General features: G+C 52.9%; 1 protein-coding gene across 3 annotated transcripts in view; it reads right to left on the reverse strand.

Moving 5' to 3' along the window:
* The window catches only part of hspa12a (heat shock protein 12A), a 42971-nt gene extending 26411 nt beyond the window's left edge, over window positions 1-16560 (reverse strand). For all 3 annotated transcript variants that reach the window (XM_030106925.1, XM_030106927.1, XM_030106926.1), the window contains exon 1: window positions 16362-16560. In XM_030106925.1, the coding sequence (XP_029962785.1) occupies window positions 16362-16401 (40 nt within the window). In that variant the 5' untranslated portion in view covers window positions 16402-16560. The remainder of the gene's footprint in view (window positions 1-16361) is intronic.
* Window positions 16561-17427: the final 867 nt, after the last annotated feature.

Consider the following 17427-nt stretch of genomic DNA (forward strand, 5'->3'; position numbering starts at 1 on the left):
TGTGTGTGTGTGTGTGTGTGTGTGTGTGTGTGTGTGTGTGTGTGTGTGTGCGTTCTTGTATTTCTATCCTTGTCGGGGCCAAATGTCCCCACAAGGATAGCAAAACGTGGAACGACGTGCCTTGTGGGGACCTTTTTCCGGTCCTAAGTAGGAGAAACAGTGTTTTCTTGACCATGTTGTTGTTACTGAAAAAAGTAAAAGTGCAAAAACATTTCTTTAGGGTTAGGCTTTGTTGTGGTGTGGGTTAGGGTTAGGGTAAGGGTCAGGGTTAGGGGCTAGACATGAATGGGAGTCAATGGAAGGTCCCAACAAGGATAGAAATACAAGACTGAGCGTGTGTGTGTGCGTGTGTGTGTGCAAGTATGTCTATACTGCAACAATAGAATGACATAGAATAGAATAATATTGTCCATTATATTGATGTCCAAACACTTAAAGAGGAACTGAAACAACATTTTCTTACGTTGCAGGAGGAACAAACACGTAAATAAACTTCAGTAGATTAATAATAACTGAGCAAGAATGAGAGTTTCTGCCAAGAGAGGGAAGACAGGGGGAGGTAGAGGACAGGTAGAGGACAGAGGGGGAGGTAGAGAAAAACTACTCTCGGCTGTTTATGTCACCTGATGCACTTTTGAAATTGTACAAATGTAATTTGTCGGGTTTGGACGGATTCTGAATTGTCTTATGAAGCTACACGACATCCCCAGGGACGCAGCTGCCATTGAAGAGCAGCATTCACAACTTGGTGGAGTGATGGTGGAGTGATGGAGTGATGGTGGAGTGATGGTGGAGTGATGGTGCAGTGATGGTGGAGTAGTGGAGTGATGGTGGAGTGATGGTGGAGTGATGGTGGAGTGATGGTGGAGTGATGGTGCCATAGTGGAGTGATGGTGGAGTGTCTCTTTGGAGCGCCTCACACCTTGCCTGGTAAACCAGCCCCGCCCACTCCTCATCCCGTTTGGATTTTGGAGCTGGTCTCAGTCTGGTCGGAGCCCATAGAGGGGATTTCACTCGGTCTGAAACGGCCGAGCCAATCAGCGTTGCCGCTTTTTGTTTTCAAATTTTTTGGGCGAATTCCGGTGGCTAGACCTGAAGTGACGCTATCGCTGCACGTAGCGGAGATGACGGACTTTAACTTTAACCATCGTCTGAAAGCTGCAATCAGTAAAGTTACAGCTATAATACCAAGAATGACAACAATCAAGCAAGAGCAGGAGTCTGGCCTGGTGAGTTTCTAACAGGAAAAGACATTTTCGCGTGTCTTTGCGTGTAAGGAAGCTAGAGCTAATGAGCTAATGCTAACCATTAGAGAAGCTAACGCATTTTGATGACGTATTTGTTTTGAAGCGCTGATTGGCTGAAGTGTGCTGTCAGTCAAAGGAGGTACCGACGCCCCCTACAGGAAGTTTCTATGGGCTCCTATCCAGACTGAGCTTAACTCCAAATCCAAAGTGGATGAGGAGTGGGCGGGGCTGGTTTACCAGGCTACCTCACACCTCTCCTTGCTCCTGAATCATGCACTCAGCATCTGAAGCTCAGAGAGGTGTGACGTCGGTACGAGGCTCTGGACTGGCTCCTGTTTGAGTGGAGAAGCAAACCATTGAGCAACGGACTAGAACCAGCACCGAGTCAGCACTGGAGCCTGACGGGAGGAGAACCGGCACCTGTGGCCTTTCACCTGGTCACCATCCAATCAGCAGCAGAAACACTCCGCATGCTGAAACAACCAGCAGCTGTCTGGCTGCACACACACACACACACACACACACACACACACACACACACACACACACACACGCACAGTCTTGTATTTCTATCCTTGTGGGGACCGTCCATTGACTCCCATTCATGTCTAGCCCCTAACCCTGACCCTTACCCTAACCCTAACCCACACCACAACAAAGCCTAACCCTAAAGAAATGTTTTTACACTTTTACTTTTTTCAGTAACAACAACATGGTCAAGAAAACACTGTTTCTCCTACTTAGGACCGGAAAAAGGTCCCCACAAGGCACGTCGTTCCACGTTTTGCTGTCCTTGTGGGGACATTTGGCCCCGACAAGGATAGAAATACGAGAACACACAGACACACACACACACACACACACACACACACACACACACAGAGTCATGACGCTCAGAAACCTGCTCAGCAGCCTGCTGCCGTCAGGCGTGAGATTCAGAGCTGGAGACGAAGCAAAGCAGCCACTGTTCCCACAAAGCTCCATCGCAGCCTCATTAATCCACTGCAGCGCACCGACGGACACAAACACACCATCAGCCTTCAAAGAGCCACATTCATCAGGGCGGCAGCCAACAGAGGGCCGGCACAGAAAGCAGCTCTTCTTCTTCCATCTGAGGTCCCATTCAGCTCAGAGAGAGAGAGAGAGAGAGAGAACATCCCCCCCCCCCCCCCCCCACCCGCCCACGCCCCGGCTCACTGCATCCACTTGGCCATCAGCCCAGACTCACCATGCAGGGAAAAAGCTTGACAACAGCTGCAGCCACTACACACACAATCTCTTTAGTGTGTAGCAGGTAGCATGCAGCAGTAGCATGTAGCAGGTAGCAGTAGCATGTAGCAGGTAGCATGTAGCAGTAGCAGGTACCAGGTAGCAGGTAGCATGTAGCAGTAGCAGGTAGCAGGTAGCAGTAGCATGTAGCAGGTAGCATGTAGCAGTAGCATGTAGCAGGTAGCATGTAGCAGGTAGCAGTAGCAGGTAGCATGTAGCAGTAGCAGGTAGCAGGTAGCAGTAGCATGTAGCATGTAGCAGTAGCAAGTAACAGGTAGCATGTAGCATGTAGCAGGTAGCAGGTAGCAGTAGCATGTAGCAGGTAGCATGTAGCATGTAGCAGTAGCATGTAGCAGGTAGCAGTAGCATGTAGCAGGTAGCAGTAGCAGTAGCAAGTAGCAGGTAGCATGTAGCAGTAGCAGGTAACAGGTAGCATGTAGCAGTAGCATGTAACAGGTAGCAGGTAGCAGTAGCAGGTAGCATGTAGCAGTAGCATGTAGCAGGTAGCAGTAGCATGTAGCAGGTAGCAGTAGCAGTAGCAGGTAGCAGGTAGCAGGTAGCATGTAGCAGTAGCAGGTAACAGGTAGCATGTAGCAGTAGCAGGTAGCAGGTAGCAGGTAGCAGTAGCATGTAGCAGTAGCAGGTAGCAGTAGCAGGTAGCAGGTAGCAGGTAGCATGTAGCATGTAGCATGTAGCAGTAGCAGGTAGCAGGTAGCAGTAGTATGTAGTAGGTAGCATGTAGCATGTAGCATGTAGCAGTAGCATGTAGCAGTAGCAGGTAGCAGGTAGCATGTAGCAGTAGCATGTAACAGGTAGCAGGTAGCAGTAGCAGGTAGCAGGTAGCAGGTAGCATGTAGCAGTAGCATGTAGCAGGTAGCAGTAGCAGGTAGCAGTAGCAGTAGCAGGTAGCAGGTAGCAGGTAGCATGTAGCAGTAGCAGGTAACAGGTAGCATGTAGCAGTAGCAGGTAGCAGGTAGCAGGTAGCAGTAGCATGTAGCAGTAGCAGGTAGCAGTAGCAGGTAGCAGGTAGCATGTAGCATGTAGCATGTAGCAGTAGCAGGTAGCAGGTAGCAGTAGTATGTAGTAGGTAGCATGTAGCATGTAGCATGTAGCAGTAGCATGTAGCAGGTAGCAGGTAGCAGTAGTATGTAGTAGGTAGCATGTAGCATGTAGCATGTAGCAGTAGCAGGTAGCAGGTAGCAGTAGCATGTAGCATGTAGCATGTAGCAGTAGCAGGTAGCAGGTAGCAGTAGTATGTAGTAGGTAGCATGTAGCATGTAGCATGTAGCATGTAGCAGTAGCATGTAGCATGTAGCAGTAGCATGTAGTAGGTAGTAGGTAGCAGGTAGCATGTAGCATGTAGCAGTAGCATGTAGCAGTAGCATGTAGCAGTAGCAGGTAGCAGGTAGCAGTAGCATGTAGCAGTAGCAGGTAGCAGGTAGCAGTAGCATGTAGTAGGTCGCATGTAGCATGTAGCATGTAGCAGTAGCATGTAGCAGTAGCAGGTAGCAGGTAGCAGTAGCATGTAGCAGTAGCAGGTAGCAGGTAGCAGTAGCATGTAGCAGTAGCAGGTAGCAGGTAGCACAGAGCAGTCACACTCCTGATCAGCATGGCTGTCACTGCTGCAGACGTCTGGTGATGGTGCTGCTGCTGTGGACATTTCGTCAGGACATCATTCGCAGTCCGCCTGCTTTGGTCACTCTCTTTAATAATGAAGCATCTCCAAACCGCAGACGCCTCCCTCCTCTCTTGTCTGCCTGCTGCTGACGTAGCTGAAGGATGCTGCTCATCAGTGTGTGTCGGGGAGTTTTCACCGGTATGTACCCATGCTGCATCCTCCAGGCAGACTTCCCAGACCCCCACCAATCACATCCTGAACAGGGCCCAACCTTCAGACCGCTAACAACAGAAGCAAACCTTATCAAGACGTTTCCACCTTCAGTTGAAGGATCTGTGGTGAATATATATAATTTATGTTGTAAAAACTAAAATCTCTCTGTATTCCTACGTTGCACGGCAGCCATTCTGCTCCAGTTCGAACAGGAACAATCAGATCATAAGTGGGTCTGTTAGCTGGTCTCACGACAGCTCTGGAAATCCTCTCAGACCAGACACCAGTGATCAAATATTCATCAGACCGCAGCAGGACTGGATGCATCCAGTCCTGCTGCGGTCTGCAGGCCCAGGCTCCTGAAGGCCGCTACTCCAGTCAGTGATTTCAGCATTCTCCTTTGTGAGTACATGGTGAACATGAAGGAATAATTCCTCTTTCAGTCCAGGGGCTGTGAAGGGTTCTGATTGGACAGCGGCTGAAAAGACGTATTTACGCCTACTGGAACGAAACAGCTCCGGTTCCAGTGATTCTTTCCTTCTTTCTCAATGAAGTTTGATGCTACAGCTTTAAAAAGGTTCACATGTTTACTTCTTTCTGCTCTTTTCATTACATCCATTTCTTCTAAGGCTCCATTAAATAAATCGTCTCCAGAGGAGTCCAACGCTTACTGCTGGTCGCCATCTTGGAACATGTGCTCATGCAAGCTAACCAGGTGAGCTAGCCTGGTGAGCTAGCCAGGTGCAGCACGCTGAACGTCTTGTCCACAGTGAGTGACATGGTGGTGAGACAGCAGTGGAGATGATCCGCCCAGAAAGCCACAGAGAGAAAACCGCTCCAGACCTCCAGACCACCGCTAACCACCCAGTGATGCTTTCAACTGAATGAAACATTTCTGGAGGAGGAAACACGAAAACTGAAACTTTTACGACTTTGACCACCAGCTCATCCAATGTCAGCTGAACCCGGACCATACTGGATCTGACAGGATCCGACTGGATCTGACTGGATCTCACTAGAGCTCACTGGACTTGGCTGGACTTGACATGGACTCACTATATATGACTGGATCTGGTTGGATCTGACTGGATCTGACTATCAGTTCTTAAGAAGGTTTACACGATGTTGTCGTGGCAAGGCGTGCCAATCTGGAGTCACGAACCGGCAGGCTCCCGCACCGTTCAGGACTAGTTCACGAATAGTTCAGGAATGCACACGAATGCTCGCCCGTCAGTGTCACGGACTGGCACGACGCATTCACACATAGTTTACGCATAGTTTACGTGCTTCCCGCATTGGCATGACGTGGTTGCACAATCCGGCTTGGGCTGTTTGTGAACTATTCGTTGCAGCGGGTGGCGTGATGCCACGACTGGCAGCATCCTCCCGCATCGTCCCGACAAGTTCACGAGGCATTCACGGACAGTTGGCGCATAGTTCACGGCCCGGTCGCTATATTTTGTCGTGCCCAAAATTTTGAACATTTCAAAATTCTTGTCCCGACATGGCACGCAGTCACGACGGGTTTATGCACACTTCACGCCACTTTACGAGTAGTTTGCGACTCGATTTGCGGCGATGCGTGCCACAGAATCGTTCAAGTGTAAAACTAGCTTTAGACTCTGAAGAGGAAGTGAGGCGACAACAGGAAGTAACCCAGAAGCACCGGAGCTCCAGCAGACAGTCAGTCCAGGGACAGAGAGGAGAACCTCTGGTTCCACTGCTTCCAGCAGACACTTCAGGAAATGAACACGTGCTTCACATCCATCTATCGCCTGACGTCAGGACCGACCAGCTTCAGAGAGGGAGGCGTGATGTGGTGGACGGAGAGTCGTAGATCTAACAGCGATGGAGGGGGTGATAGGATGTGGTCAACCAATGAGGGGAGCAGAAGGAAACAAGCATTTACGTCATGCATGTTTTTTTCTTTTCTCCCCGCCATCTATGTGACGACTCAGGAGGTTTGCTGCAGCTAAAGAGATGGCTTTGCTGGCGTCTCTGGAACTGCAGCTAACGCTGCAGAACGAGACGCTTCACACTGATCTCTGACCTTCAGCCTGCGGACAGTGCTGAGGCAGAGTCGTGACTCCTCAATAAATCTATACCTGAAGAGGTGCAGAGCAGACAGAACGCCAGCGTCAGTCTGAATCAGTGAATCCTGGCAGTCGGTTCCTGAGCCAGAGCTCCATCGCACTGCATAAAGAACCTCGGAGAAAACCCTGCAGAGAGTCCGATGAGTCAGGAAAGGAGCGTCAGTCAGCAGGCCTTCACTCAGCCCTCACTCGGTGACGCTGCTGCTGCTGGTGTCAGGGCGGAGGCTCTCTGAGGGCGCAGGTGAACGGGCGTGGCCATCGTGGCTGATGAGGCTCAAAGCGTCGGCTGTGCAGGCTGACCTCCTCCTGACACCACAGCAAATGCTCCAGACACGCAGAGACTTTCTGCTTTAAGGTGAACAGACAAAGACACAGATGTGACCGCGCAACAATGGTCGCCGTGAAGAGGTCCCGCTCGGAGGAAATGCCTTACAGCTCTGTCCTGAACAATAGAGTTCCTTCCTGCATGTCAGCACTGGGTCCGTGTGCACGGTGCTCCACAGACACGCCGGGTCTGAGGGACAAACCCTCCACTTCCTGATCTGGACGCCGCCGGCTTCCTGAGGCATCCAGCAGGAGGCGGCGGCGGCGGCGGCAGCCCCGCCTCCGTCAGGTAGCGCAGGTCATCTCAACATCTGGACGTGGTTGGTTTGATTCTCCAAACGCTGAAGTGACAACGCTGACTGACTTCAGCAGCTGGACTGAGTGAGGGCTTTGCATGGCAGGTGTGTGTGTGTGTGTGTGTGTGTGTGTGTGTGTTATTCCCTGTTGCAAGTAGTATTTTGGCAGACGACACTGACTGGCAGTACACGCTGGAATCAGAACAGTTCAGGTTTTTCAGCTGGCCGCCACCCCAGGGCTTCATGTCAGCGGTGACGCTGTGTGGAAGCATTTTATTCATATTTTCAGTGGACGTATAGATTACTAAACTTGAAATGTTCAGTGAAGCCTGTGGCAGTGGGTCATGTTTGTTATGGTATTTTTAAATACTTGTATTGGTACTCGGTATCAGCAAGTACTCAAATATCTCGTACTTGTACTCGGTCAGCAAAAAAGTGGCATCAGAGCATCGCAGTACCGACGACGTCCTTTACTCGCTGCCTAACGATCACTCCAGAGAACCAAACCAACAAAACGCTTCGTTAACTCGGTGCATTTAGCATGGTTTCTATCAGGAGTCGGTCCTCAACGCCTCCATCACACTATTTTTTTGTTTGCTCTCTGCAGGACTCTGAAGGTTAGCATTTAGCATTTAGCATTGCTACTGCAGTCAGCATTCAGTGTCTTCATGAAACCTCCTGAAGCCTTGAGGGTCCACAGCTGGTTTCAGAGACAGTCAGGTCCGTCTGGACCCCGGTCTGGACTCCGGTCTGGACCCCGGTATGGACCCCGGTCTGGACCCCGGTCTGGACCCCGGTCTGGACCCCGGTCTGGACCCCGGTCTGGACTCCGGTCTGGACCCCGGTATGGACCCTGGTCTGGACTCTGGTCTGGACTCTGGTCTGGACCCCGGTCTGGACCCCGGTCTGGACCCCGGTCTGGACCCTGGTCTGGACTCTGGTCTGGACTCTGGTCTGGACCCTGGTCTGGACCCTGGTCTGGACACCGGTCTGGACCCCGGTCTGGACCCCGGTCTGGACCCTGGTCTGGACCCTGGTCTGGACTCTGGTCTGGACCCTGGTCAGGACCGTCCAGGTGAGCGGTGGTCCTGGAGCCGAGGCCTGCCGTCCTCGTTCCCTCGTCTGCTGCTGCAGCAGTACAGTGTGAGGAGAGGGGCCAGCGCTCCGGTCTGAGTGGAAGGGGACTCACCAAGTGCCGGTTTCATGCTTGACCTGCCACAGTAAGCTGAAAGCCATTACCAGGCGAGTGAGGACTCCGCCGCTCAGCGCCGTGTGGAGAGCGTTTTGATTGGTCAGCACACACACGCTGAAGAGTGCCACAATACAGACTTCCTAACTATGTTTTGTTTGCCAAACGAGAGCTATTTCCTCCCTCCCAGCTCCTATCTGATGTCCAGCAGGGAGCCCCTCCCCCATCCGGAGTCCCATTCCTCTGCAGACCAGTCCTGCCTCCGCCCCCGGCCCCCCGGCCCCCCGGCCCCTCCACATGGCTCATGTCAGAGACATGACACACTCCTGGAAGCCAGCTCACGTTCCTCAACACACTGAGAGTCATGGATAATGGAAAACATCCATCTGCTACGGCTTTTTTAAAAACAGAGCAGGAGAACACACCGCCCTGTAACGCCAGCGCACTGTCGCTCTGTCTGGTGATTTGAAGCGCACAGTGCATACTGATGTACACTCATGAGCTGCTGCAAAGTTGCTGTAAATAAACCAGATTTAGCACAAGGCTAATTTCCATCTGTTGTCGATGCTGCAGATCGGACTGCAGTTCTTTAGAGTTGGAGCAGGACAGGAAAAGGTGCAGCGCAGCATGAAAACACAGATTCTCTCAGTGGAAGGCCTCATAACATAGAGTCACTCTGAAGAGAGGGAAATGTATTCCAACTGTTCGTTGAGAGAAACAAGAACAATTCACCAGGACAGCACACACACACACACACACACACACACACACACACACACACACACACACACACACACACAATATACATAAATCTACTAAGTAGCACAGAAGCATGTCTCTGGTGTGTGTGTGTGTGTGTGTGTGTGTGTGTGTGTGTGTGTGTGTGTGTGTGTCTGAGAAAAATCCAAACCAGAAGTGGAAAAATGTGCGAACTTCACACAGAAAGTACAGAATCGAACTAAAGTCCTCAAGGTCTGAGGCGGAACACCAAGTGTAGTGGACTCCACCCCGCCTCACTTTAACTTCACCGTCACTGTCACCATCGCTGTGATCATCACCAGCACCATGGGGGGTCGCGGGCCTGGGGGTTGCGTGCGTGTTTGCGTGTGTTGTTGTGTGTGCGTGCGTTGGAATCTATTCGCGGGCCTGCCTGGCCGCCAGTTGATGATCACTGTAGTATTATATTATTAGCGTTAGCATGTTAGCGCTTTTGACCGGCACTGTTTTACGGTAATGTTTACACATCACTTCCCCCACGTCGCCGGGCTCTCCCTTAAGCCAGGTTTACACTTGCACGACTTTTTTCGATGTTGCCGTGGCAAGGCGTGCCAATCTGGAGTCACGAACCGGCAGGCTCCCGCACTGTTCACGACCAGTTCAGGAATACGCACGAATGTGCGCCCGTCAGTGTCACGGACTGGCACGACGCATTCACACATAGTTTGTGCATAGTTTACGTGCTTCCCGCATTGGCACGACGTGGTTGCACAATCTGGCTTGGGCTGTTCGTGAACTATTCGTTGCAGCGCGTGGCAGTGGTGGCGTGATGCCACGACTGGCAGCATCCTCCCGCATCGTCCCGGCGAGTTCACGAGGCGTTCACGGACAGTTGGCGCATAGTTCACGGCCCGGTCGCTATATTTTGTCACGCAGTCACGACGGGTTTACGCAGACTTCACGCCACTTTACGAGTAGTTTGCGGCTCGAATCGTGGCGATGCGTGCCACAGAATCGTTCAAGTGTGAACCTGGCTTTAGTTGCACTTAAAACTGAAATGCATCCAGCGGTGCCCTGGTACCTGGACCTCCTCACCCTCCATGTTATTAGCCTAGCCTCGCTAACTGTCCAGCCGAGACGAGAGGGAAGCGGCAGGGTGAGTGAGGCTGCTGCTGCTGCTGGCGCTCCACCATGACGCCAGATTCTGAGATTTATGCAACTTTGTGGATAAAATAAATGATTAATGGTTATCGCGAATATGAAAAACAATCGTGATTGACGATTACTGTAATAATCGCGACAGTCCTACTGTCATCACCGTCACCGTCACCGTCAGCTGTTCAGATTAGAGTAGAGACACCCTAGACGGGCGGGGACATGTGGGGACAGGTAGACCTGGACAGGTGAGGACAGGGACACCTGGACAGGTCTCCAGTCCACCGATGCTCAGTTATCGTCGTTGTCTCTTGGCTCCACCACAGCTTGGGGTCTTCACTGTTGAGCAGTGTTTCCATGTCTGGATGCTGCTCTCTGCTGAGAGGCAGGTTGGACCTGCAGTCCACGAAGACCGTTGGAGGCTCAGCCTTCAGGTTCCAACCCCTCGCTGCACAGAGCACTGCTCTCAACACTCCTCACAATATGGATATGGAATATTTCAGAGACCCTTCTGTGGGGGTGTGACCCCCCAGTTGGGAACCACTGTCCTGAGTGAGCCCGGTTTAATTCACAGCAGTCTGACTGGAGCTCTGCAAAGAACACGACACCCCCGCCTCACCGCCACCCCCTCCCGGTCCCCCCACACAGCACTCTTCACAGACCACCAGGTCAGGAAGAAACACTCTGGAAGTTAAACTGAGAATGTTTTTCAGGCTCATGATCTGCTCTCTTCAGTCTTCTTTGCTTTCAGACAGTCTTGGAGAAATCTGACGGACACCCCACCCCCTCCACGCCTTCCTCCACCCGGAACCTCCAGTCACACCATGCAGTTCACAGATAGACGCCAACGGCCTGCCAGAGCCCCTTCATCCTGGGCACAGTCATGGAAATGAGAGTCCTTTTGGTTTCCCATCCCGCTCATTCACACCTCAGCTCCATGAGCATCCAGCTGGATGCAGATAGAAGCACAACTGAATGACTGAAACTGAAAAACACAAAGCGGCAGGGTCACAGTGTCATGTAATCACACTCTATTAGGAGGTGGTGAGATTCAGAAATCAAAGCTCACAGGTATCAACCGTCACAGCACTGATTCCCCAGTGTTCGGCTCAGGTCTCACACTGAGCGCTTCACAGCTCCAGCCAGCGTTCTGAATCACTGGGTGTGTGTCAGTCTGAGGATCCAGGACTTCACTGTCACACACATACAGACGGGCCGTTCCCTCTGCTGCAAAGCCATCGTTAAATCAATAAAAGCTCTTTTCTGACAGCAATACAGTCCGTCTTTCCTCATCCACCTTTCTTCTTTCTTTTCATTGTTACAGTTATTAAAACTCCTTTGAACAGAAAGGTTCCAGACCTTTGGTTATGGACTGGGCCTACGAATCACCTGGAAATCCAGAACCCCGATACCAGGAACTGATGGATGGATAAATGGATGGCTAAATGGATGGATGGATGATGGATGGATGGATGGATGGAAACCAAAGTGGTCGTTCAGAGTCCTGAGTCCATATCGTGATGTGTTCACAGAGATTATTCGACTTTATGTTATCAACGTTCCACCTGCTCCTATCACTATGGAAACATCATTATTTTATTTGTTACTGGGCTTGGTCCTTCTCAGGGTCGCAGGGCGCGGTGGCCCCAACCATTAAAACCATTACACTTTTAATTGAGTAGTTACAGAAGCTGCAGAAGATATACCACTGTGGTGCATACTGTACGACCAGCAGAACCTCGGCCCATCTTCAACACAAACACCCAGCACATCTTTTTAACATCGTAGTCATGTTTTCATGAATATAAACCTTTTGTGCTCTTCTTTTGTGACGCCCCTCCTCAGATATGAGTGCAGCCATGTGTGTCTGAGCAGTGCTGTATTCTAATGAATGTCCGTCGATCTGTGATATCACTGGATTAGCCAGGAAATTCTCCTCATGAGAGCTGCTGAAGGAAGGACGGTGTGTTCTCACGGCAACGCCTCAAACTGCAGGAACGCCAGGGAGAGGATGAGGGGTGACTGGATGAACTGGAGGAACTGCTGACTGAGTCAAACGACATTGAAAACAGGAGGAAACGCTGAAGACATCAGGAGACAGTTCAGATCGTCCTCTGAGCCTGAAGCACGTTGGATGATGTGGACGGTGACGGTGCTGCAGGTGGAGGAGGCCTGACTCAGCAGTGCTAATGCTAATGCTAACGGACTCCGTCTCAGCTCACTGCAGCACTGAGTGACGGAGGCCTGGGGTGTCTCCTGTTCAGAACTCACTCCTGTCCTCCACCGCCGTCCTCGGGAGGACAGCAGCTGCGGACAGACAGTGGACGATCCAGGGTGACTGGTGAGAGGAGCCATTAGCATTCACACTGCTGACTCACTCCTCCCTCCACCTGCCGCGCTCCCACCACCATGAGTCAGCACAAGGTCTGAGTCCGCAGTGTCACTCTCTCACTCTCTCCCTGCAGTGTCACTCTCTCACTGTCTGAGTCCACTGCAGTGACACTCGCTCATGACAGTGTCACTCTCTCACTGCAGTGTCACTCTCTCAGTGTCACTCTCACTGCAGTGTCGCTCTCTCAGTGTCACTCTCACTGCAGTATCGCTCTCTCAGTGTCACTCTCTCACTGCAGTGTCACTCTCTCAGTGCACTCTCTGTCACTCTCAGTGTCACTCTCTGTGTTGCTCTGTGTCACTCTGTGTCGCTCTCTCACTGCAGTGTCACTCTCTCAGTGTTGCTCAGAGTCACTCTCAGTGTGACTCTCAGTGTTGCTCAGTGTCACTCTCTCAGTGTCGCTCTCTGTCACTCTCTCAGTGTCACTCTGTGTCGCTCTCTCAGTGTCGCTCTCTCACTGCAGTGTCACTCTCTCAGTGTCACTCTCTCAGTGTCGCTCTCTCAGTGTTGCTCTCTCAGTGTCACTCTCTATGTCGCTCTCTCAGTGTCACTCTCTCACTGCAGTGTCACTCTCTCAGTGCACTCTCTGTCACTCTCAGTGTCACTCTCTGTGTTGCTCTGTGTCACTCTGTGTCGCTCTCTCACTGCAGTGTCACTCTCTCAGTGTTGCTCAGAGTCACTCTCAGTGTGACTCTCAGTGTTGCTCAGTGTCACTCTCTCAGTGTCGCTCTCTGTCACTCTCTCAGTGTCACTCTGTGTCGCTCTCTCAGTGTCGCTCTCTCACTGCAGTGTCACTCTCTCAGTGTCACTCTCTCAGTGTCGCTCTCTCAGTGTTGCTCTCTCAGTGTCACTCTCTATGTCGCTCTCTCAGTGTCACTCTCTCACTGCAGTGTCACTCTCTCAGTGCACTCTCTCAGTGTCACTCTCTGTGTTGCTCTCAGTGTCGCTCTCTGTGTCACTCTCTGTATTGCTCCCTGTGTCGCTCTCTCAGTGTCACTCTCACTGCAGTGTCACTCTCAGTGCACTCTCAGTGTCACTCTGTGTTGCTCTCAGTGCACTCTCAGTGTCACTCTGTGTTGCTCTCAGTGTCACTCTCTGTGTCGCTCTCTCAGTGTCACTCTCTCACTGCATTGTCACTCTCTGTCGCTCTCTCACTGCAGTGTCACTCTCAGTGTCACTCTCTCAGTGTCACTCTCTGTGTCGCTCTCTCAGTGTCACTCTCACTGCAGTGTCACTCTCTCAGTGTCACTCTCTCACTGCAGTGTCACTCTCAGTGTTGCTCTCAGTGTCACTCTCAGTGTCACTCTCTCAGTGTCACTCTCTCAGTGTCACTCTCTCAGTGTCACTCTCTCACTGCAGTGTCACTCTCAGTGTCGCTCTCAGTGTCACTCTCTGTGTTGCTCTCAGTGTCACTCTCTGTGTCACTCTCTCAGTGTCACTCTCTCAGTGTTGCTCTCTCACCCAGCAGACCTTGGCCGTTCTGGATTCACTCTGCTTTCAGAGTCAGAATCTTTCCTGTGGGTTTGGACCTGGGACCGTCCGCCTGTCCCCTCTGTGTCCTGGACTCTCAGGTCTTCTCCCTCCACCAGCCGTTGCTGATCTGTGCTGGACAGGGTTCAGAGTGGACCCTGCTGCTGGTCTGTGCTGGACGGGGTTCAGAGTGGACCCTGCTGCTGGAGGACAGTGTGAGTTGGGGGGTTGAGTCTGCTGACTCAGCTCTTGGGCACGTCTCTGGGGGTCAGTGTGAGGGTGCAGCCTCAGAGGCGTCCCTCAGGCCCGTTACGTCAGGCTGAAGAGCTGCCGAGCCCACAGAGGACCGGGCCGCCGGTCCCACAGAGGACCAAGCCCACAGAGGACCGGGCTTCCGGTCCCACAGAGGACCGGGCTGCCGAGCCCACAGAGGACCAAGCCCACAGAGGACCGGGCCGCCGGTCCCACAGAGGACCGGGCCGCCGGTCCCACAGAGGACCGGGCCGCCGGTCCCCGTGGAAAGACAGGGTGAAGTCCGCAGAACCAGAGGGACACTGGAGAAGGTCTCAACGCCTTCAAACAGGAACACGGCGACCGTGGTGAGACGCAGAGCTTTCCCTGCCGACGCAGACCAGATCTTCACGCAGCCAGCTCACACTAAAGCCGACGTCCTCGGTCCTTTTTCCCAGCATGCACTGCAGTCCTGATGAACGCTGCAGGATAAATGTTAGCGGTGTCTCCAGCTCCCGTCCTCTGATCATCAGCCACTGCCGTCCCCCGCCCTCACAGGGCTGACTGATGGAGGACAGCGTCTCCGTCTCCATGGCAACCAGCATGGCGGCCTGACAGAATGAGGCTGTGTTGAACAGTCTGGGACCGTGTCCACCGGGGTGGACATGTGTCAGGTCATCAGGTCGCTGCTTCCTCTCATCCTGTCAAATACTTCAGACCTCCTCTGCGTCTGTCCTGCTGGACCTGGTGAGACAGGAGTCCTCCGGCTGGTGCTGGACAGCCTCCTCTGTCCAGACCACTACGAGGCCCTGCAGTCCTCCAGACCACTATGAGGTCCTCCAGACCACTACGAGGCCCTGCAGACCTCCAGACCTCTTTCGTCAGTCTGACCCTCTGGTGGGTCTGATCTGAACCTCCTGGACTGACGGGAGCTCAGTCAGAAGCAGACTCACATCCAGACTGCAGTCCGCTGACCTGGTCTTGCTCTCAGAGGCCGAGTCCGGGTACCGACACAGGTGGCTCTAGACCTGCAGCAGGTCACAGGACAGCTCGTCTCTGCGGGGTGAAGACATTCTGGAGGAGTGTGGACCAAAACCAGACTCGGTCCAGCCTGCACCACCGTGTGGAGGGTCAAGAATACCAGAGGAAACACCAACAGCCATTTTCCAAGGAAGCCGAGTGCTGTTTGGGCATTTGTCCACTTGGGGCGCTGTTCGAGTTCCAGGATGGGACACGACAGTGGAGCCAGTGCTGCAGCAGTGGAGGACTGAAACTCTGACACCCCGAGGAACTCACTGCAGACTGCAGAATATCTGATGAGCATTAAATGTCGTCATCATCATCATCACTATAATAATAATAATAATAATAATAATAATAATAATAATAATAATGCCTATTATTATTATTATTATTATTATTATTATTATTATTATTATTATTACCATTACTAGCACTAGCAGCAGTGTCAGATGTCCTGTAGGAAGCAGGTCTGAGGTTTTTGGGCTCTGGTTTTACAGCTGTGTTCGGATCGGCCTCATTAAACTCTGAGTCCTGCATGTGGACCAGATCTACGGTCTCTGGTCCAATGTGGTTTACAGCCTGGACCACAACGGGCTCGTCCCACCATGTGTCCGGTGAAAATCTGAGGTTTTCCACCGCGATCTGTCATTATGGGAGAGGCCGAGAGAAACCGGAGGGGAGGAGGGGGAGCGGGGGGAGCGGGGGGAGCGGGGCGAGCGGCGCTGCGCTACCTGAGGACGCGGCGGTGCAGACTTTTTGCTGCATTGACTCGGTGCTCCGGTGGGACGGGCCATGTGACCGGGCTCTGCACCGTCACGGCGCGGCGCGGAGAGCCTGGCCCGTGTGCACGCAGCCCCCGCGGGCCGTGTGCGCGCCGCGCAGCTCGGCCCGGGTAATAAAAGTTTTTCCCCTCGCCATGTTCCGGAGGGGCGAGCCGCTCCGTGCAGGCCGGCGGGCAGCCCTGCACTGCGGCGGCGGCGGCGGCGGCTCTCCCGCCTCCCTTCCGGAGAGCAGAGGAGCTGCAGGCTCGTTCCCAGCCAGACCCGCCGCTCCGCAGCCCGATCCGCCCCGTCCCGCCGCGCCGTGCGTAAAGACGGCGGACTGAAAACTGGAGCGGGACCCACCTGTGATGATCTTCTCCGTGGCCGCGTCTTTCTCGCTCATCCTGTCCCGCAGTTTCGCCTCCTCCCGAGCCTTCTCTCCGATGCAGCCGCACCAAGCAATCTTCCTGCTTTACGGGGAACCGCGAGCGGAGAAACAGGACACAAGCATCCGGGTCGGCCGCTCAGTGCGCCTCAGTGCGCCTCGGGAGCTCCGCGTCCAGGCAGCAGGCGTCAGGGAAGCACATGGAGAATGGAGGTTTAGGAGGAGGAGGAGGAGGAGGAGGAGGAGGGGGGGGGGGGGGGGGGGGGGGGGGCACAGAGGATGTGGAGCCCCGGTCTGACTGCTGCTGCTGCGGCTGCTCTCTCCGCGCCCCTCCCTGCGCTCAGCCGCCAGACAGAGGAGGAGGAGGATGAGGATGAGGAGGATGAGGCTGTGACCCTGAGGATGCTCCGACCTCAGTCCACCACACCGCGGGGGGTCCCGCTGCTGTCACCTGACTCCTTACCATCGTTCAGAACTTCATGTGTCACAATCACACGGAAATGAGTTTAGTTCTGTTCCAGAGCGAAACAAGCAGAAAGCGCTCTGTGTCTGGAACACACAAGAAGAGATCAGGCAAGTTTATTTATTCAGAACTGCTCAAACAAGGCAATTCACCAGAAACTCAGAAAATTAGAAGATATTAAGAAAATATGAGCTCATTTACAATAACCAATATGAATCAAGCAGGAACATGAAGAGCTGAGAAAGAAAATGAATCTGGAAGAGTGAAAAATTACAACAACTAAAAGGAGTCATGTCTTAAACTCATGAGAAATGGACTGAAATGAGCGACAGGCTGAACAGAGCTCAGCTGTGCAGGACGTTCTGAGAACACACAGCAGACCGGTCCCAGACCGCCTGGGGGGTCTGGATGCTTCACTTTGGTTCTGGTTCTGAGAACACACAGCAGACCGGTCCCAGACCGCCTGGGGGGTCTGGATGCTTCACTTTGGTTCTGGTTCTGAGAACACACAGCAGACCGGACCCAGACCGCCTGGGGGGTCTGGATGCTTCACTTTGGTTCTGGTTCTGAGAACACACAGC

Source organism: Salarias fasciatus, chromosome 13 (genome assembly GCF_902148845.1).
Source record: "Salarias fasciatus chromosome 13, fSalaFa1.1, whole genome shotgun sequence".
NCBI lineage: Eukaryota > Metazoa > Chordata > Actinopteri > Blenniiformes > Blenniidae > Salarias > Salarias fasciatus.